The 19,625-nt window shown below is 57.0% G+C and overlaps 9 protein-coding genes across 9 annotated transcripts; 7 read left to right on the top strand and 2 right to left on the bottom strand.

Annotated features, from left to right (window-relative positions):
• Positions 1–24: 24 nt before the first annotated feature.
• On the bottom strand, positions 25–3,464 carry DL89DRAFT_269604 (uncharacterized protein). The gene has a single exon (XM_040888359.1). It carries the CDS (start codon positions 3,452–3,454, stop codon positions 347–349), a length of 3,108 nt encoding a protein of 1,035 aa, XP_040741104.1. The 5' UTR covers positions 3,455–3,464; the 3' UTR covers positions 25–346.
• Positions 3,465–4,224: 760 nt separating this feature from the next.
• DL89DRAFT_54450 (uncharacterized protein) lies at positions 4,225–5,018 on the top strand. Its single transcript, XM_040891792.1, has one exon. It carries the CDS (start codon positions 4,472–4,474, stop codon positions 4,982–4,984), a length of 513 nt encoding a protein of 170 aa, XP_040741105.1. The 5' UTR covers positions 4,225–4,471; the 3' UTR covers positions 4,985–5,018.
• A 506-nt stretch (positions 5,019–5,524) lies between these two features.
• DL89DRAFT_269606 (uncharacterized protein) lies at positions 5,525–6,355 on the bottom strand (the record flags this gene model as incomplete). Its single annotated transcript, XM_040888360.1, has 1 exon — positions 5,525–6,355. A coding segment is annotated over one exon (210 nt), but the record flags the coding sequence as incomplete, so codon positions are not given.
• Positions 6,356–6,473: 118 nt separating this feature from the next.
• DL89DRAFT_269608 (uncharacterized protein) lies at positions 6,474–6,763 on the top strand. The gene has a single exon (XM_040888361.1). It carries the CDS (start codon positions 6,502–6,504, stop codon positions 6,661–6,663), a length of 162 nt encoding a protein of 53 aa, XP_040741107.1. The 5' UTR covers positions 6,474–6,501; the 3' UTR covers positions 6,664–6,763.
• An 899-nt stretch (positions 6,764–7,662) lies between these two features.
• On the top strand, positions 7,663–10,009 carry DL89DRAFT_269609 (uncharacterized protein). Its single transcript, XM_040888362.1, has 8 exons — positions 7,663–7,778; positions 7,864–7,968; positions 8,067–8,155; positions 8,263–8,293; positions 9,132–9,484; positions 9,509–9,549; positions 9,586–9,634; positions 9,710–10,009. Exons 1-8 carry the CDS (start codon positions 7,723–7,725, stop codon positions 9,793–9,795), a joined length of 810 nt encoding a protein of 269 aa, XP_040741108.1. The 5' UTR covers positions 7,663–7,722; the 3' UTR covers positions 9,796–10,009.
• Positions 10,010–10,378: 369 nt separating this feature from the next.
• Positions 10,379–11,139, top strand: DL89DRAFT_54547 (uncharacterized protein). Its single transcript, XM_040891794.1, has one exon. It carries the CDS (start codon positions 10,464–10,466, stop codon positions 10,896–10,898), a length of 435 nt encoding a protein of 144 aa, XP_040741109.1. The 5' UTR covers positions 10,379–10,463; the 3' UTR covers positions 10,899–11,139.
• A 606-nt stretch (positions 11,140–11,745) lies between these two features.
• On the top strand, positions 11,746–12,355 carry DL89DRAFT_259699 (uncharacterized protein; the record flags this gene model as incomplete). Its single annotated transcript, XM_040885713.1, has 2 exons — positions 11,746–11,912; positions 11,953–12,355. 2 exons carry the CDS (start codon positions 11,746–11,748, stop codon positions 12,353–12,355), a joined length of 570 nt encoding a protein of 189 aa, XP_040741110.1.
• On the top strand, positions 12,204–13,942 carry DL89DRAFT_54549 (zf-DHHC-domain-containing protein). The gene has a single exon (XM_040891795.1). It carries the CDS (start codon positions 12,676–12,678, stop codon positions 13,744–13,746), a length of 1,071 nt encoding a protein of 356 aa, XP_040741111.1. The 5' UTR covers positions 12,204–12,675; the 3' UTR covers positions 13,747–13,942.
• Positions 13,943–19,417, top strand: DL89DRAFT_54539 (uncharacterized protein). Its single transcript, XM_040891793.1, has 3 exons — positions 13,943–14,703; positions 14,860–15,189; positions 15,383–19,417. Exons 1-3 carry the CDS (start codon positions 14,139–14,141, stop codon positions 19,294–19,296), a joined length of 4,809 nt encoding a protein of 1,602 aa, XP_040741112.1. The 5' UTR covers positions 13,943–14,138; the 3' UTR covers positions 19,297–19,417.
• The last annotated feature ends 208 nt before the right edge of the window (positions 19,418–19,625 follow it).

The following is a 19,625-nucleotide window of genomic DNA, read 5'->3' on the forward strand; positions in this document are numbered from 1 at the left end:
TACCTGTGTTTTAATTAGTGCTCTCCGTTACGTATCAATTCAGTGAACACATTGGTTAGTGATATCTACTGGAAAAACTTTGCTCGCGATGTGAGCTCGGCTGCTAGTCAACATGGCTTGACGCGTTGATAAAAGCATCACAGCAGATCAGTCATTTGAACATGTTTGACGATTGCTAGTGCAATGGTGATCTTGAACATTTCTTGCCTTGATGGCCTGCTCAACGTAGGCGTTTCAGCCCTGGTTCGCCGCTGCTGGCAGCAGAATCGCCTGCTGCTGCACGCCTCTTGCGCGGCCTCCTCATTGCAAGCAAAGTAATTCTAGTACTTTATAAAAGGGTTGGGAGTCAATCTGATGCGCTAGGGATGTTGAAGCTGACTGCCATTTTGGCTTTCTTGCGCTGTGGTTCATCGAAGTGTGTGTTGGCGGGTGTAGTTGATTCATAGGATATTGGGCAGGTTACCTTGAGCCGTAGCCGCCTTGTCTTGGCGAACGGTGCCACATCAACTGCAGAGCTTGTACCGCTCCGGAATTCAGGAAACCACATGGCGTATTTGCGCATCAGTAGGTTCGGATACTTGATATTGCGTGGCAGTAGTTTCTGCGCATTGATGAGCATACCGTGGTCATTGTCATGCATGTTGCTTGTGCTGGTACCAACAAAGCGAGCATTGGACAGCACCGAGCGCATTTTGCTGTCCTCCTCGATGTCACGTATAATCTCATCATTCGCTCCTGTCGCCAGCTCCTGCCGACGTCGCCACAGATCCTCTTCCACGGATCCCTCCGTGATCAAAGTCTCAACAAACACTGGGCGAGTCTGACCGAGCCGGTGAGCACGTTTAATTGCCTGCCGTTCGCGCGCCGACTGCCAGATTGGACTCATGAACCATACGCGTGACGCTGCTGATAGATCAATTCCGTATGCTGCCAACTGCACATCCATGATTATCACGTTGTATGTTGCGCTCGTGGCAAATGTTGTCACGTTATGCCGCTGCTGGCTCGGGGTCAATCCGCGGTGCGCGTATAGGAGATGAGGGATGCGCAATACACGCAGGGCATCATCAACATAGACGATATCTGCCAGATTGTTTGCAAACACGATGCACTTTTCTTTGTCGCTATGACGGACCAGCTGGTCGATCAGGTAGGAGACCTTGTTGCTGGTCGTACCGGTTATTTCGGCAGATGACAGGAGCTCAAACTCGGGTGGGGTGAGGTTGGTTGAGAGCGGCAGAAGGTTGTCGTTGGATGTTTGGAGCGCAGCTTTGGCTGCTGATACTATCTGTTCGGCACTTGCTGCTGTTGTCAAGCACTGGGCACTGGAGGTTGGGCGGGAGACAAGGCGATTGAATTGCTGCGGCACCTGCGAGACCCAGTACCCAACCGAGTCTGTGCTAGCGGCATACAAGAGGCCCGGATCGCTAGCAGCGCGTTCCAGGACAGCAATACAGCTGTGCAGCAGTGTGATGTCAGCAGGGGAATATGTCTTTTTGCCCTCCACACAGGCCGCCAGCGCCTTTTTCCCGTTGTCTATGCCGTCGGCCACATGGGTGATGCTGATAGGGAACCAGGAGCAGGCGAGGAAAAGATTCTCTGTGACCTGACGCAGATGTTTTTTGTTTTCGGCGTGAAAAAAGTAGTCGCGGCCCTCGCGCTCCGTCAGAACCGCATTGATGTGGAAGAACGCGACCACAGTATTGTAAACCAGCATCTGCAGATGTGTGGGTGGCAGCACCACCAGCCGCTCATGGAGTGGTGGGAGCTGAATCTCGCTGCTAACAACTTCGGGCCGTGTGCGCACCATTATGGCCTGCATCAGCGCCTGCAGCCTCTCGTGGGCACCCGGGTCATTGCGCCGGTATGGCCCAACCATGTCGCGCCTCCAGGCTATTGTTGCTTGGGCAAACGGGTCCAGTCGCATGAATTTGGCCACCAGCATGCCGAGCTGTAAAAAGTCTGACGCAATGTCCTTGCGGTGCAGCCGGTAGGTGCGGGCTTTGCCTGTACATGGGAGATCCTCTGCCTCGGACTGGTGCCTGCTCACCCCGGTAGCAGCAGTGGCGTGCACCAGGTTGTGTGTGGGGGTTCCTGTGCACACCCACCGGCGGTCTGCAATGATGTAGGCGGCAATGAGAGAGCGCATTGTGTTCTTGGACGACATTATATGGCCCTCATCAACAATCAGCCGCTTCCAGTGCACACACAAAAGCGGCGACCTGTCTGTGGCATTTTGGTGCCGCTCATTGCACATGCAGCGGTCATAGCCGAGGCTCCAGCACCGACACATGTTGCCCAACTCGCTGATATTGGTCTCGATGGGCGTGTACTCTTTGGACAGCCTGCTCACCGAGACCAGTACCAGATCGTATGTTATCAGGACCTTTGGGTCGGGCACAGTTTCTGTAGCATGGTCGATTTTGAGCATCGAGAAACCGCTGGTGTCGTCGATGTGTTTGTACTTTTCCTTGACCCACTGGTCGATCAAGTTGTCAGGCACCACCACCAGGGTCGAGCTGCTCATGTACACTTTGAACCAGAGGCTGAGGACCTTGTCACCAATGTCGCTGCGCCGGGATAGCCCCGAGACCATCGGACACACCCAGTAAAACACCGAGAACGGCGATAGCCGTTTCCAGAGCGATGTGGGCAGCAGCCCATCTTCGTGGATCAGACGCAGCGATTCGGCACAGCTGAGCATAGCCGCTCGGGCCGTCAAGAACGACAATGTCGGAAAATCAGGGCGTGTTGCAACGACTGTCGCAGCCGAGTTCAAAGGCCGAGTGAATGCACTGTTGGTCATGTCCGTGCACAGGCCAGACACAGCCGTACCTACTTGTGGAATCATGTCACCCTCAGTCGGCGGCCTCGCCATCTGCCTTTTTGTCAGCAGGATAAGCGCCAGGCATTCGCATGTTTTTCCAGTACCCATGTCCTCGCATATGATCCCGCCTCGGGTGTCCTGGTGCCACCGCACATCGTCAGCGTCTAAAGCCCGGTCTGTCGCAACAGAGGCCGATCCGCTCTGGGCTTTGCGGTACCGATACATCCAAGGGTTCGATGGGCTCACGACATCACGGGAGAACTGAAAGTATGGCAGGAGCGGGTGCTGGCCAGCAAGCGTTTCCGCCCTTTCCGTGTTCCGTTTGATCGGAATAAAGTCTGGGCTCAAGAACAGGTCTGGTAGGAGCTCGCGCTTGAGCATTTTGAATACGGAGTTCTTTTGATACTGGTATAGGCTGGTTCGCATGCCGGCATATACGCCGCTCTCCAGGCATGCCTCGAATATGTCGCTGTATGTGCTATCCAGACACGCCCTCAGGTATCTGCTCGGATCGGGTGAGTCCAGAAACTGGAATATGTCCAGCAGCGACGGTAAATCGCTCTCGCTGGCGGTTCCTGCTGCAAAGGATCGCTTTTGTTGTGCATTCGGGGCTCGCCAGGTTGGCATTAGAAAAGCAAGGAGGAGCACAGGCTGTGAGAAAGTACAGAGTAGCAAAGCTAAAAATAAATGGCTGTGGTTTGGAAACAGGCGGTGAATCGCCTGTGGCTCGGGGGCAAGCTGACTCGTGTTACTACCGAAGCGGTTCGCCAACGCCTTTGCACCAAAGAGCGGCCTGTCTTTATGCACAAGCCGGACGTTCGGAGCTATTGCAATTGCACATCGTTAATGGCAACAGCACTGCAGCAAGGCGCAGCTCTTTGGCGGCAAATCGCTCCAACCGCGCTGAGGTATTGGATGTGTCTTTCCTTGGCTGCCAATCTCTGGCAGTGGCCACCGGCTGCAATCTGCAGTGTGTTTTGGTCTGAACCGTTGCGATGAAACAGCACAACAACGGGTTATGTTTTCAATGATGATTTGTGTCGGACGCCATCTGCATTTTGCAGGTTGCTGGCAAATGATTCATGACTAGCTGTCAGTTTGTATGCGATTTTCTCCACGGCCTTTGTGGATATGTTCAGACGGCACCTCCACACCACTCCCCCGCGCCTTCCCATCCCGGTGACAGCCGTGATTTCCCAAAGCAAACATTCTTTTTCCAAAGCGATGTGTGCCTATTTATGCACCGGCCGATGTGTGCTTTCACAGTGACCATGATGAGCTCACATGCCCTTCATATCGCAGTGTGCGCTTGCAGCATTATGCGTGATAAGCTGCTGGTGCTGCTGTGTTTGCGCATGGCTCTACAAAGAAGCCCCCATCCCGCCAGCTGCGGGCCGGTCCACATGGCCGCCCCCGTTTACCACGCCATTTCTTCCGCCAACAGAAAGCGGGCGGGCTTGTTTTCCCACTCAGAGACAGGCTGCCGAGGACGCAGGGGCGCACGGTGAACTCGGAAAACTGCTATTATTTCATGGTGTATGAGACGTCTTGCAGAACAGTAGCAAACAGACTATGGAAGAAAAAACAAATACAAAGGGGATATGGAATAGGGAGGTGGGCATGTGTGCTCTGGGCGGAGTTTGAATGAATGTACAGGGGCGAAACGCCGTGTCTTTGGTCTGGTCGAGGGGACTGCGCACTTTTTACAGCGCCGACATCCCGCTGCTGCTGCGTCTGCTGGGCGTGGAGCTGCCGTCACAGTCGCTGCTGCTGCTGCCGCCCATGGCTAGCAGCGGATCAATCAGGCGCTTCAGCGAGCCCATCAGGCCCGCCGACCCGCTGGTGCCGGGCATGTCCTCGCTGTGTCCTGCGCTGGATGCGCGCCTCCAGGCTGCGCTTGGCCTCGCGCTCGCGGCGCTCGATCTCTGCGCACTCCTCGTCCAGCAGTTTGCGCAGGTCGGTGAACGACTGGTAGGTTGTGATCGGCTCGCCGTCCTCAAAGTAGCTGTTGGCCATCGAGTAGAACGCCGGCGATGCTCGTATCGACGACAGCTGCTTGACGCGGCGGCGGCGGCTGTTCCGAGAGAGCAGTGTCTGTGGAAAGCGCCATTAGGGAAAATACAGAGGGGCAAGGGGTGTGGTAGAAAGGGTGAATGAGGGGAGAGGTTCTGCAGGATGGAAAATAATGGCCAGGGACTGGCCGCGGTTTATATAAAAATCGGGGTTCACAGTGCCGGCCTGCCCGTAGAAAAATTGGGCAGAAAGGGCAAAAATAGCGGCGGGCGACACACTGCCGGGTGGGTTTGCGTCAGTTGGGAAAGGCAGCTGGCAGCCAGACTCGGGCCTGTGTGAAGCGGCCACCCCATTCGCCGAGCCGGAAACTGGCCCTCGCAGGCTCCCCGCGGCTTGCCTGGCGCTGAATCGCCCAGCTGAGCTTCCTTTGTCTGCAGCAGCGCTTTGGGGCGCGGCTGACCCGCCAGCCAACCACCGCGGGAGGCGATCAGTGGCGTGCCTGAGCCAGCTGGCTGACGCCAAGCGCAGGCGCGGGCCACGGCTTCAGGGACCGGCTCGGCAGCTCCACCGCAGCAGCAGCAGCAGCAGCAGGATCTGCCGTGCCCAAAAAGGCACTGCGTCGTCTGGCGACAGCAGACAGGCACATCTGCCGCACATCTGCCGCACATCACACACAGCACAAATTGCGGGATCACGCCTATATTACAGAACGAAGAAATTGTCGATATATACACGAGGATGGGAAATGAAAAGCTGAAAACCCGGTGGTGGTTGCGGTGGTCACGGCCGAGCAGAGGCAGGCGGCAATTAGAGGCACGCTGGCGTGGAAACAACGTGGTGCTGTGCCGACCGATATTGGCCGTCTGCCCCTGGGAGGCGCGCCACGGAAGAAACAGAGTTTTGTCGCCACCGAGGCTCGGGATCCGCCCCGGGCCCAGGGGGCTGCTGCCATTACTTTGCATTCCACAGGCGCTGGCGGATGGACGACCAGTCGTCGTCGGACCACTGCGGCTCGGATGTGGACGGCGACGATGTGCCGCTGCCGCCCGCAGAGGTGGTTGTCGAAATCGACGACCCACCCGACGGGCTGGACGAAGATGGCGGGCTGGACTGGTCAAAGATGCTGGGGTGGAGCACCACATCAAAGATGTTGGTGGTGGTAGACATGGCTGAGGGAAGAGTGCGGAAGGGGCGAGCAGAGGAGAGGAGAATGAAGCGGGGTCTGGGTGGTGGAGGAAGGCAGGCGAGGGCCCTTTTATCGTTGAACAGGCCGCAATGGCTGGCTAGGCTGGCTAGGCTGGAGGGATTGGCAGCTGTTACGCGCAGTAAGAAAAGAGGGTGGTTAAATGCTGGCAATTGGAGGAGAGAACAGGTTGAATATGCGTCTGATGTCTGCAGCAAAGAATGCGACGGCACGCAGCACCAGCAGGTCTTGTGGTTCTCGCAGGCAGCAGCACAGCAAGCAAGGCGGGATGGGTGCGAGGAGACAAAGAGGCAGAAGCAATGCAAATGCACCCAAAAATCACGAGGAGATAGAGCACGTAGAAAGGAGGGAATTGACGAAAGGGGATGGAGAAAGAGAAAAGCTCGGACTGGAGATGAAGTTAGAGCCACCTCCGCTCCGTCGCACCAGCCGACTCTTATAGAAAAATTGGGGGGAAATGCTTCACAGTCACGGTCTTGCTGATTCAGCTGTGCTCCGTTCAGCGCCGCTACTTAGCTATCGTGCGCCTTACATCGGTTGGGAACTACTCCGCCTGCGGTTGACTGGCTTCGGTGGTCAAAGGTGCGTTGCACACCTGCCGACATGCCCACCGGCATAGCGATCTAGAAGGCATGCTTTCTTACACGGAGACGTGCAGGAGATTGCGCTGACATAGATCTTCTTTGGGCTCCTTTGCACCCAGACGGTCAGCGGGTTGGACGGTTTCAGAATGAAATGGTAATCTAGCAATGCCAATTGGCACACGCTCCACGATCCACACCCCTTTTTGTAAAGATCTCTGGGCGAGACGGCACTCCCGCTGAATGCAATGCATGCAGGCGTGGGTGCGGTTGAGATAAAGTCTGGTGCCTGGGCAAAAGGCAAGGCATGGTGACTCGGCGGATAAGCAAAAGGGGGTGCACCCAGGCGCGGAAACGGTGTCACAGATCCTGGGAGCAGAGGATATCCCTGACAGAAGCAGCAAGAGGGAACGCGATGGGCTGCCTGCCCCCTTTTGAATGTCACGGGGTGCAGGTACAAGGGGCTGCCGAGGTGATGTAATAGCCCCGGCATTGTCGCTCAGGGTGCGCAAAGGGTTGCGCCAGATGAGACGTTGTCTGATGGCTGAAACAGCAGGCTAGGGAGGCTCCTGGATTGGCAATTGACTCCTGAACGTTGCTGGCTGCCAAGTGACGCAAGTGGGGCGGCCCAAGCTGCAACTAGCAGGTACCAGTATAGCGTGCTGGCTAAAACAAGCGGTGCACACCCTCCACATGCAGCCCACTAGCACAGGCTCAAGCGCATAGCTGCTCAAACACATGGCTGCTCAAACGCATAGCCTAAGCGCTGCAACCAGCAACTCGGTCCCGGTGATCGCAGAATCAGCACAAGGCAGAGCCAGCAGATCTATATCTACCTGCCTGATCAAGAAATGATCTAGACCCTCAAGGACAAGTCTGGGGCATGGCTCGATTTTGGTCAGCTATTTTTTTTCTCGCACTCTTTCCTTGTCTACTCTCTTTTCGCAAAAATTGCCTTTTTTCGGCTTGTCTGGTCACATTCCTATTGACGACTAGAAGCTAATTCGACTCTCAGAGAGCAGTTGGCTTTTGTTTTATTTTAATTACTTTATTGAATTGCTGAGCAAAACAGAGGTCTGCTTTGACAGTCAGCAATTATGGCGCGCGATTGCACTTGCTCGCTGCATGTCAGCAGGCTCGGTAAGGGAGTAAAGTACGTATCTGAGACGCACTGCTAGACGTGCTACTAGTAGAACGTTGGAGCATTGGTCCTAATTTCACGTTGCAAATTCATGTAGGGCTGCTGATCTGCGGACAGCGTTCGAAAAGTACGGCAGAATCAAGGACGTGTATATCCCGCTGGACTTTTACTCGAAGGAGTCCCGCGGTTTTGGTTATGTGGAGTAAGTACCGGCCGGCAGTGCAGCCGACAGACCCCCATGATTGGGCCATCGCTTAATAAAGGTTGGGTGTCCGTGCATGTAGGTACTACGACCGGGAGGATGCAGGAGGCAGCGTATGATCGGCGCAAGGACATTGTCGTCCGCGGAAAGGCGCCGACTGTGGAGTTCGCGCGCGGGCAGCGTAAGAGTAAGTGTGGGAGTGCCAAGAAATAACCAGTTTCTGAACATGTGCAATGCACAATGGACACCGCGCCTGCTAAATTATCGGGTTTCTATTTATTCTCGCTCTTGTAGCTTCGCGGGAGATGCGCTCCACTGATAATACGTAAGTAGATCAACCCACTCCTGGGAGCCATGCACTATGGCATTATAATTCCCCAATCAAACAGACAAGTGCATGTGCTATTGATGTCGTTTACGCCCCACTTTCTATATAATGTATATATGTAATGTGATTGTGTGTATGCATGCGTGTTGTATTTTCTATATTTCTCTGGTTCTACATTTGGCTGTATGGCTCAGGCTTTATGATCTCAAGGCTATCGCCCCCATCCACAAATTTGCAAGGCAAGAACAGCAAGATCTGTGCTTACTTGCACGTACAATGACAATTATGCCAAGAGAGCCTGAGCAGAGGCCGCCGTCTGCGCTTCTCCTGCACCAGCAAGAGAGCAAGAGCGGTAGGCAAGAGCAAGTATATTACCCGGACCAGTTCCCTATCCCTCCTTGCTGAGACCCTGCCTGTTAAACAATATCCGCTTTGGATACGTGTCCTCTATCAAGCGCAATTTTTTACTGACAAGGCAACGAGATTACAGTTTCCCTGCACAGCTAAACTTTTTCAATTGGATACCAACACGCGACTCATCTTGCAAAATGTTTCTCCTTCTATGTCTAGTGGTCGCCGCAGACGTCGCTCGCCGAGCCCGAGACGTGGAAGCCGCCGTCGCAGGTAAGTTTTAAGAATTCCAGCTGGTGCGCAGAAACCGCTTGCTGCAATCTGCTGACCTGCCACAAATGGAATGGATGCAGCGTTGGAGCGAAAAAGCGGTGGTGGAAATCAGCCGTGCGCCGTACGCCGTGCTAGTCGATTGTAAGAATCCGAAAAAGTGCAAAGGTGCCAGGGCTTGCTAATCGTCGCATCAAAACCCGCCTTTCAATAGCTACTCGCGGAGCTACAGCCGCAGCCGCTCGCCCTCGTCGCGCGGCTACCGGTCGCGGAGACGGCGCTCGCCCTCGTCCAGCCGCTCGCCTTCGAGATCGCCCGTGCGCAGCCGCCGGGGCAGGAGCAGCCGTCGCAGCTACTCGCGGCGTGACTCGTCGCGGAGCTACAGCCGTAGCCGTAGCCGTAGCCGTAGTCGCAGTCGCAGCCGCAGCCGCAGCCGCAGCAGGCGGGGACGCAGCAACTCGCGCAGCGTCAGCTACTCGCGCAGCCGGTCTCGCAGCCGGCGCCGTCGTCGCAGCCCGAGCTACTCTCGTAGCCGGTCCGGCAGCCGCAGCGTGAGCTCGCGGCGCGGTAGGAGTGCCAGCCGGAGCCCAGCCCGGTCGCAGTCGCGCACGCCTAGCCCGCGGCGGCCCGTAGTCAAGAACGACGACGGATGACGACGACGAGCGCAGGAGCCAGAGCGCAGAGTCGCGCAACAACAGCGAGGCCAATGCCACAGCGGTTGATGGTGCTAATGCTGACGAAGAGATGCATGACGCCCATCTCTCTGATGCCGCCAGCGCCTGAGCCAGGCAGGCGATGCCGGCGCCAGCGTCTACACCGAGATGGGCGGGCACATGGACTATGACCATGACGATGCTACTGGTGAGACGGCCCAGTAAGCCTGTCGTTGCTGACGCCGACGCCTAGCTCTGGAAGAACATCGGGCACGACCCGGCTACTTTTTCCTCAGAAGGTTTTGTTTTCCTTTTTTTCTGCAGCATCAGAGGCATTGCTGAACCCAGCCTCCGTCTTTTCCACCCCATGCACTTTTTGATTCAAAAAAGTCGGGGAGGAAGAGAAGCCTTGCGCTCCTCTAGCGATGCTGCCTCTATGTCCCTCTTTTAAAGCTTGTAAGCGAAATACACGCCATGTCTTGGCTACATGTACGGGTGTGGTGGCCAGCAGCATGCCGGCACTTCATGGCATTTAGGCTGGAGGCGGCGACATCCCTCGCCAGCAAACATGCCATGAGGGGGCGGAAAGTGGTGGGGGAACCGAGCCAGAACCGAAATTTTGAACATCAACGAGCCGGATACCTGCCCAAGGCATGGCGTGTCGGGGGTCGCTGGAAAGCGCGTCGCGTGCAGGTGCTGCACGGCCGTCTCTGGCAACAATAGAAATTGGCATTGCTGCACCACCGGCGTCGAAAGACAGCAAAAGTGGGTGCTGGATGTGAAGAGAAAAAGTGACATGGGTCGATTTATTCGCAATCCACTTGCGGGGGCAGCAGCCGATGATTGGCTAAACTGCAGCCTGAAATTCTTCAGCCTGGCCACATTTGCGCCTGATGACCTGCAACAAATCCACCCAGACGCGGCGCGTAAAAAAAGGTCGAGCATCATCAGGCTTTACTGGCATTTTGGCTAGCCTGCTGTCCCTCTGTGTGGTGAAAAAAATTTTTTGTGGTGGAGACCGTTTTGGCCCTTCATCTGGTCGATTTCTCCACGACTGCCTGCGCCCTGGGCTCCACGCGCGAGTATTTAAGCCGGCAGTTGTGCCCGGCCGTCCGTTTCGCGACTCTCCTCTTTTCCTTTTTACTTTGCTCCGTATAATCCACTACTTTCTTTTCTTCGCTCTCACATTTTCTGCTCTGAAGCTCATCTGCGACCTGACTCGTCCACAACTCCAGGCCATCTTTTCCACAACCTATACTTGTAAGTCTTGTGTCTCATGTTGGGCCACCTCAGGCCGGGGGGTTTGCTGGTGCTGGTGCTGCTGCTGAGTACGCACGAACGTTGCCGATGCCGGCTGCTCTGTTGTACACCAGATGTGTCTCGTTTGCCCCTGTGCCGCTGCTTTTGCATTTCTAAATCTCGCGCTACACAAGCCAAGGGGAGAAGCTCTACCCTTGCCTGACAGCAAGGAGGCAGGGGACCTGTGGCCATGGAGGAGTAGGCATGGTGTGTGTTACTGCCCTACATCTCATGTGCATTTATATTGGTTCGTAATCACCTTGTTGGCCGTGCGCGCCCCCGTCCTTTACATGGTGCGCGCGCTTGAAAAAGCGGGTGCCATTTCCTTGGTCACCACGGCCCGCCACTATTTGTTTCGCTTTTGGAATGCTGTCCCCATTTTCGTGCATTTCCTCTGTTTGGCCGCCGAGTACTGTCCATCCCCGTTAAACTCATCGGCGCTATTCCAGTCGCTATTTCGAGCCCGGTTTCCATGAAATGTGTGGGCTTGTGGGATAGTGGTGTTTCCTTATCATCGCCATCCAGAAATGAGAGGCGCGAGCTTGGACGATGCATCTGCTGCAGCCATTGGTTCCCTGTCTGCGGTGCGCCTGCCCTTGCTGGCTTGGATATTGATCGCTCGGACCTTTATCCGCCATCTGCCGATGGTCTGCGAATCGCGAAGCGTGCGACCACGGCATAAGGCAGCAGTCTGTCCTGAAAGTCTCTTGGGAAATCGCCACCGACATTCTGCCCAATAATCAGTGGCCAGTAGCCCTTTCCTCACAAGCGCTTGTGCAAAGCAGAGGGTGCAGCCCCAGATAATACACCAGCGCCTACTAACATCACGACGACTCCCCCTGTAGTTAGCAAACCCACCCATCTACCACCATAGCCATGTCTACTGAGAACGCAAAGGTCGACGCTCCTGCTCCCGCTGCTGCCCCTGCCGCCCCTGCCGCCACCGAGAAGGCTGCGCCCAAGAAGGCTGCTGCGCCCAAGGAGCCCGTCGATGAGTCGACCCTCCGGCGATCGAGCCGCAAGCGCTCTGCGCCCAAGGAGGAGTACGTGCCTGAGGTGATCAGCCGCTCGTCGTCGCACAAGAAGCGCAAGGTCGCCGCTCCCAAGAAGGCCGAGGCCGAGAAGAAGGCTGCGCCCAAGAAGAAGGCTGCTGCGCCCAAGAAGGCCTGCCGCGAAGAAGGCTGCTCCGGCGAAGAAGGCTGCTCCTGCCAAGAAGACCGCTGAGAAGAAGGCTGCTCCGGCGAAGAAGGCTGCTGCCGAGAAGAAGGCTGCGCCCGCCAAGAAGGCTGCCGAGAAGAAGACCACCGAAAAGAAGGCTGCGCCCAAGAAGCCCGCTGCCGAGAAGAAGGCCGCCGCTCCCAAGAAGGCTGCCGAGAAGAAGGCTGCTCCGGCGAAGAAGGCCGCCCCAGCCAAGAAGGCTGCCGAGCCCAAGAAGGACGCCGCCGCCTCGAAAAAGAAGCCCGCCGCGACCAAGGCCAAGAAGTAAATAGGCACAGCTCTTGACGACGTTATATTTCACTTCACAACTTGTCCATTCCGCTCTATATTTCAATTCCTTTCCTTATTTTCTCTTCACCAGATGTGTTATTAAAACTTTTTCAACATCCCATTCTACCTGCGCACACCAGGCGCGCCTTTTCCCGCACGTGCTACTGCCTGGTAGCAACGGGTCGTTTCTTGGCAGTAGGCGGTTTCTTTCGCACTTTTTCTCTTTGTTCCCAATGATAATGGCGATGACTAGCGTGACCCTTATCGACGGTTGGGTGGGCGGTTGCGCTGTGCTTGCTCTCGACATGGGTGTTTGTCATGGTTCTTGGCCCGAGCCGGATGTTCCGCGACACCGTCGTCGAGCATGCGTACGTGGGGTTGACCGAGACTGGGCCGCGGGCGCTGGAGCGGGCTGTGCGCACGACGCTGGGGAACCCGGTGGCCGAGCACAGCAAGCGCCTCGTGCACCGGCTGTTTGGGCAGCGCAACCCGATGTTTCTGATAATTACCGTAGCGCTGTACCTCGGCGGCCTTGGGGTGTTTGTTTCGCAGGCCACCACATATATCCCGAACCGGTATCTCGGTGCGTACCACTGGATGGCGATAGTGCCAGTCATTTCCGCCAGCATGTTTTCGTATGCGATGGCGTGCATGTCGGACCCGGGCATCGTGACCAAGGCGAACGTCGGCGCGGCGTGCCGGCGGTTCCCGTACGACAACCTGCTGTTCTTCAGGAAGGACTGCAGGACGTGTCGGATGGCGAAGCCTGCAAGGTCAAAGCATTGCTCGGTTTGTGGGTGCTGCGTGGAGATGGCGGACCACCACTGCGTGTGGATCAATAATTGCGTTGGCCTGGGAAACGTGCGCTGGTTCGTCTTGTTCCTTGTCTCGTTCAGCACCGTGTGCGTGTATGGCGCAGTCGTGCTTGGGACCGTTGTTCTGGAGCTGCGCCATATGCATGGGCTGGATAGGACAACCGTGTGGGATGCAGATGCCGGCATGAATGTCGCGATGCCGCTCCGCCGCTCGCTGCTGGTGCTGGCGCATATGCACGGTACCCTGTGCGGGTTAGCAATCCTGCTTGCCCTCTTGTCGCCGATGGTGGCCGCGTTCTCCGCCTACCAGCTCTGGATCCTGATGTGCGGATATACGGGCAACGAGGAGTCCAAGTGGGCCAACATCGCAATGGCCATTGACGACAAGGTTGCATTTGCAGTCAAGATGCCCGATGGCTCGTCGATGATCCAGGCAATCGAGCTGGAGGACCAGGAGAAGGACACGCGCGAGAAGCGGCTGGTCGAGAGCTTGGCCGAGCTGGACAATATCTATGACCTGGGCGTGTGGCAGAACCTGCGGCTCGTATGGCTTGGCCGTCGCCTCAAGCAATAATTTGCTGCGCATATTGGTCCGTGGTCCCCCAATCTCCCCTGTCCATCCACACTATAGCCGGCTCGCAAATCAAGCCTGCAATCTGGGGTGATCAGGAGAAAAAAAGTTTGGCTGGGCGGTGGGAAGCACACAAAAGAGCCGCATCTGGGACTTATTTTCTCCCTCTTTCACCTGTACGAAATTCGATTTTTTTTTACAAGGCGTTTTTGCAAATTCGTCTCTTTTGTCAACGCGCATTCGCCTGTTCATACTCTGCTCTGTTTACTATCCCTAGGCTGCACAGCCAGCTGCACACTGCCTTCTATCACGTATACACGCACACACGCGCACAAAGAGGACGCCAGAGAGAGAACAGCCATACATCGTACATATTTCACAGCTAGTATACGCGCATGTCCAAAACCAAGCAGTTCCCGCACCCGTCAGCACCAACAATAGCCAGGACAGCGTCTTCCAGCAGCAAACAGATCACGGCGGTTTCGACAGCACCAACCGCAGTAACCAGCAGTAGCATCACAAAGACTCAGTGGATGGGAAAGGCGCCTCGTGTTGTTGCCAGTAACAAGGCCCCACCGCCCCGCAAATCGTTTGGTAGGAATGCAAAGGGCCACAACAGCCACGGCAAGAGTGCGCAGACTGGCGACAGCGCCCAGCGGAGTCCAATTAGCACAGCCATGTCTGACGAGGAGGATGCGTCTGACCTGAGCGGTCTGGGCGAGTCGCCAAAGCCCCAGCAGTCGCGTAGCAACAGCCCGGGCAGGTTTCCGGTGAAGCCGCGAGGCGGCAAGGGTGGGCGCAGAGCCCCAGGCCAACGCACTGTATTTGGGTCTGCTGATGAGGCCGAGGATGAGTTTGATTTCCCGCGAGGCGGAATCGAGGGTCCACGGCAGCTGCATTGCGTGTGCCGGCGTGGATTTGTTGAAAACGAGGCGATGGTCAAGTGCGTGGACTGCCAAGGTAAGGGAGAGGGGGTGGCTATAATTAGGCGCAGAACAAGTGTACCTATTCCATGGACATTTTCCACCACACATTGTGCGAGCCCTACATCCACATTGTCTTGTCACCAAATCACTCACATTCCTGCGACTATTTGCCCACCTAACCCCCATATAGAGCTCTTCCACGGATCGTGTGTTGGAATCTCGCCGGCTACTGCCAGTGCAATGCCTGGGTATGTGTGCGAGGTGTGTCTCAAGTATGACCCCGGACGGATACGCGCGCCCGGCACAATTCTGGGAGCCGGGGACAGGGTGGCCTCTGCGGAGCACACGCCAGAGGCATATGCACCGGCCGCGGAGAAGAAAGCGAGGCGGAAAAAGAAGAGCAAGCGTGCGACGCACGCGGACGACAGCGACGATATAATATACCTGAATCCGAGGCCGGCCGCCGATCCCAGTGTCCAGACGGTCGAGCCCGCGGCTTTGCCGCCTGCCAATCAAGCTGGTAAGTTCAATGCTGTGGTGTCATTGTCATGGAGGGGCAGGAGTAGCAGAAAGTGCTGGCGTGTTTCATTACTATCTCGCGCAATTTGCGGGTCCGTGTGCTGGCTTTTTCGTGAACCTTCTTGCATTCTCTTGCTCACAAACCAGTTTATTTCCCTCCTCCCTACTCTGTATTTTTGTGTCCTGCATGATAGCACTTGCAGCGTTTATGAGTGCGGCAGGCGATATGGATGACGACGATATCTGCCCGATTTGCGAGGATGAATGCACGTGCGGTAATGCCCGGGCAAACGAGGCTGCAGGCGAAATGCAGATGCCGCTGTTCTCGGAGGTCACCAAAGAGATTCGCCAAATCGACTTTGAGGTTGTTGACGACAGCAGCGATAGCCAGCGGGCATCGACAAAGGCGAAGGCGAAATCCAAAGAGCCCAAAAAGGCAAAGTCGCGGCGGACGAAAAAGTCGAAAAAGTCAGAGCGCAACCTCATTTCGCGCCTGGTTGACGCCATGGACAGTGCGGATGCTCCTGCGATGGGCGATTCCGGGGAAGAGGAGACGTTCAGTGCGGAGAACCTGCCGATGCCCGAGGGCGGATTTACACTGTCGTCAGGAAGCGATGGTGAAGGCAATGGCCGGTCATTTGTGGCAGCTGCCGCATCTAGACCCTCTCTTGATTTAGAATCCGAAGGCGTTGTCGAGCGTCGCGATAGCTTGAGCCTGGCGCAGATTGGCGGCCCGACCAAGGACTATGAGTCTGAGGCGGAGTATGTCGAGCAGACCAAGACCAAGAAGAAGACAAAAAAGACCAAATCAAAAGCGAAGTCGACAAAGACGGGCCGGCGAACGAAAAAGACTCCCGATGCTAGTGGCACGCCTGGCAGCTGGCGCGGCCGTGGAGCGCGGCCAAAGTTCAGCAGCACATATAGTGATGATGAGCCAGCAATCTACGAGGTCGACGCGGCAGTGATCCATGGACGCAATCGCAATACTGCTCCTGCGCGGCGACCCAGAGCCGCCATCTCTGAGGAGGACGATGAGATTATCAACATCACTGATGTGACCAGCGACGCCAGCGGCGGATTCCCCAGCGAGACCGAGTTCGACCGGCCAGACACTACAGGCGAGATGTTTGCGCAGCGCCACGAGTGGAGCGACTCGAACATGCTGGGGGACGACAGCAACCTGGAGCAGGAAGAAGAGCGGTACCTGGCGCAGATGTCGGATAGCGACCTTTCGTCGTCGAGTCTCAGTGACCTTGATGATGCTCGGCTGGCAGCACTGGACAGCGAGATGTTTAGCGGAGATGAGGGCGATACCGAGAGTGACTACAGCGAATCCGAACAGGAGCTGACATTCCGCCGGCCCAAAACTGACGAGGAGAGGGCACTGCTAGCCCAGACCGGCTCCGATGACGAGCGCGAGGATGCGATGCTGGAAATGCACCTCGACCAGCTGCAAGCAGTGCGCTCGGTCATTGGTGGATACTCGTCGCCGCTGCTGGAGCATGCTAGCGAGTCAGATACCAGCGAGGGCGAGGTTGACCGTGAAATCACATTTGCGTACGACCCTAGCCGGGCAGCTGGCAGCGATTCAGATACGCGGCTCTCGGACGATCTGATGGAGGGCTGGGGCTCGGATGCGCGCATGCGGTGGGAGCTCGAATCTGACGGATCGAGCGACTCGTCGAGCTTGAGCGAGTCCAAGATCAATAAGCTGCGGCTCAAGGACGAGGACGAGGAGAGCGATGTGTTTTCAAGCGACTCGTACGATGCATATGACGACTACTATGCGCGCGACTCGTACATGGACGACCAATCGCTGTATCCGGGAGAGCTCGACATTGACAGTGCGTCACTGGCGCTGGGCGTGGCAATGAGCATGGAGCAGCAGGGGTATTCGAAGGAAGATGCCGAGGCAGCGGCGGCAGTGGCAGCTGTCACTGCAGCAGCGTATCCGGACGCATCGGCCAACGGCGATTCCACTAGCGATATCCTTGACAAGCGCGCAGCGACTACTATCATTGCCTCAATGAATGCCAACGGCGAGGCTGATCCAATCGACGGCATTGTGTCAATCAAATCGCGTAGTGCTGGTGGCGGCAGTGCCGCGCGGTCTGGGTTCATGAGCCCGGCGGGCATGCGCACTGGTGCGCATACGCCGTTCGGCAACCCCGGCTGGCGGGCAGCAGCCTCAGCGTTCCTGGATGGCCAAAAGCCGCAGCCCGCAGTGTCGTATGTGCTGCCCAAGGATCTGAACGAGGCCCGCGATCCCAACGTCGTGGCGTCGGTGATAGCCAGCGCCGTCAACACTGGCGATGCCAGGAATACCCCAGAGCCTGCCGAGGCTCTGGACTCGCTTGTCAATCCGTCCAAGCAGGACGACGATTCGGCAGTTGAGGTCGAGGATGCACCGATGACACCGGCTCCGGCCGATGACAGCCAAAAGCCAAAGCCCACGTCTTCTGCATCACCCGGTCATTTCAACAGCCATTTGCCGAACTCGTCCTTCTACAAGCCGTTGTCGTCGATCTGCACGCCGCTATCTCGCACCGCTTCCAGTAGCAACGTCAGTCAGCCGATGGGCGACAAACCCAAGAGCGAAGGCATATCTCCGGCGTCGACCAAGGCTGCGGAGAGAGGCGAGCCATCGGCTGCTGCTCCCATGCCCGCCAGCAGCGCCGCTGCAGTTGCTGCTGCGACGGCTACAGTTGCCGATTTCTGCTCTGGTGCGCCGCTGGTGTCGCTGGCTGAGGTCAATGCCGCCCTTACAGCGCTGGCCGAGCAGGTGTCTACGAGCCCCTCTGTTGTTACGCCCGCAGTCATGACCACCAACACCACCGATGGTGTCTCGTTGAAGCGCAAGATGTCGAGTAGCGTCGAGCCATCGGACATGGGACAGACTGATGCGGTATCGGAGAATAAGCGCCGGCGCAGCAGTACCGAGCCCACGACAGGTGCCAGCGCAGACCAGCCCATCACTGATCCCAGCACTCCGATTGACCTGTCGATGCTCTTTGGTACGGGCAGTGCATCGGCAGCAGCGTCGCTTGGGCCTGGAACGCCGATGACTCAGATGATGAACGCGCGTGACTCGCCAATGGGTGTGGTTGCCCAGACGCGCAAGTCGTACCAGAGCGAAGAGGACGACTGGCTGGCGACCATGGACCAGCTGGTTGACACCGATGCTCTGCTGATCGAGTCGCCGCCACCTTCGCCGGCCGACGGCGCCAGCTCGGATGCGACAGATATCTCGCAGCAGCTCTCCTCGTCGCTAGCTAGCCGGAAGTCAGTAGCCGATCCATTGGCTCGCTGGGACCGTATTCCGGTCAACATCTTCCGCCGCTCGCGTGCCCTGGCATCAACCCACGGGCGCCACGCCATGATGGGCGCCGACAGTTCTCCCACCAGCATGTCGTCGCTGGCGCTGACTGCGATAAAGTCCAACCGGCAGCGCCGGGCGCTTGTCAATACCACGCTGCTGGCTCAGCACACGCTGCCGTCGGAGGCACTGCTGCACCGCCAGAAGATGAAGGGTGTCCGCCGTGCCGCCGGCTTTGGAGCAATGCCTCCGCCGCCTCCACCGCCCACGCCCAGGGGCACCGTGGTAGACCTGGCCAATCCGGCGGGCACACTGGCTTCGCTGTTGCTGAAGAGCGGCGCTAGTCAGCAGCCCGATGCCAGTGTTTCCGTGGACGGCCTGACCCGAAACCACAGTGCACCTGGATTAAACGCCAGCACAGCGACGCGGGCAGCAGATACGGTGCAGAAAGGAACGGGCACCCCCTGGGAGCTGTCCAGCCAGGTGTCGGACAACTCTGTGGCCACGGCCAACTCGGCTGACGCGGCAACGGGCGGGAAGCAGAGGCGTCGTGGGTCGACGCGCAGCACCCGCACCGGGTCGGCGTCGAGTGGCAGCGATTATGTATTCGGATGGCTCGAGGACGAAGATGATCTGGCGCTGTTTGCCATGCCGGAGCTGGCGCCCGGCGGCGACCCGACACCCCGGGCTATGGTCCTGGCATCGGCCAGTCCAATGATGATGCCGTTCAAGTCGCCCACCTCCAGTGGCAACGATGTCAACGGTGGGTCGGATCCGCACTTTGCTCTGTGAAAAATGGCAGAGGTTGTTTCTCTAAAAAAACACACATTTTCTTTCTCGTAACTAATTATTATCTCTTTCCCGTCTGCATGTAAAACAATTTTATTTTTATGAAATACTAGAAATACTCTGCTCGCGATGCGGGCTCGGCTGCTAGTCAGCATGGGTTGACACGTCGATAAGGGCATCACGGCGAACCGGTCATTTGAACGTGTCGGATGGTTGTTGGTGCAATAGCGATCATGGACATCTCCCATCCTGATGGCCTGCTCAGCGTAGGTGCTTCAGCGCTGGCTCGCTGCTGCTGGCAACAGAATCGCCTGCTGCTGCATGCCTCTTGC

This window comes from Linderina pennispora, assembly GCF_002104995.1.
Source record: "Linderina pennispora strain ATCC 12442 chromosome Unknown DL89scaffold_13, whole genome shotgun sequence".
Lineage (NCBI taxonomy): Eukaryota > Fungi > Kickxellomycota > Kickxellomycetes > Kickxellales > Kickxellaceae > Linderina > Linderina pennispora.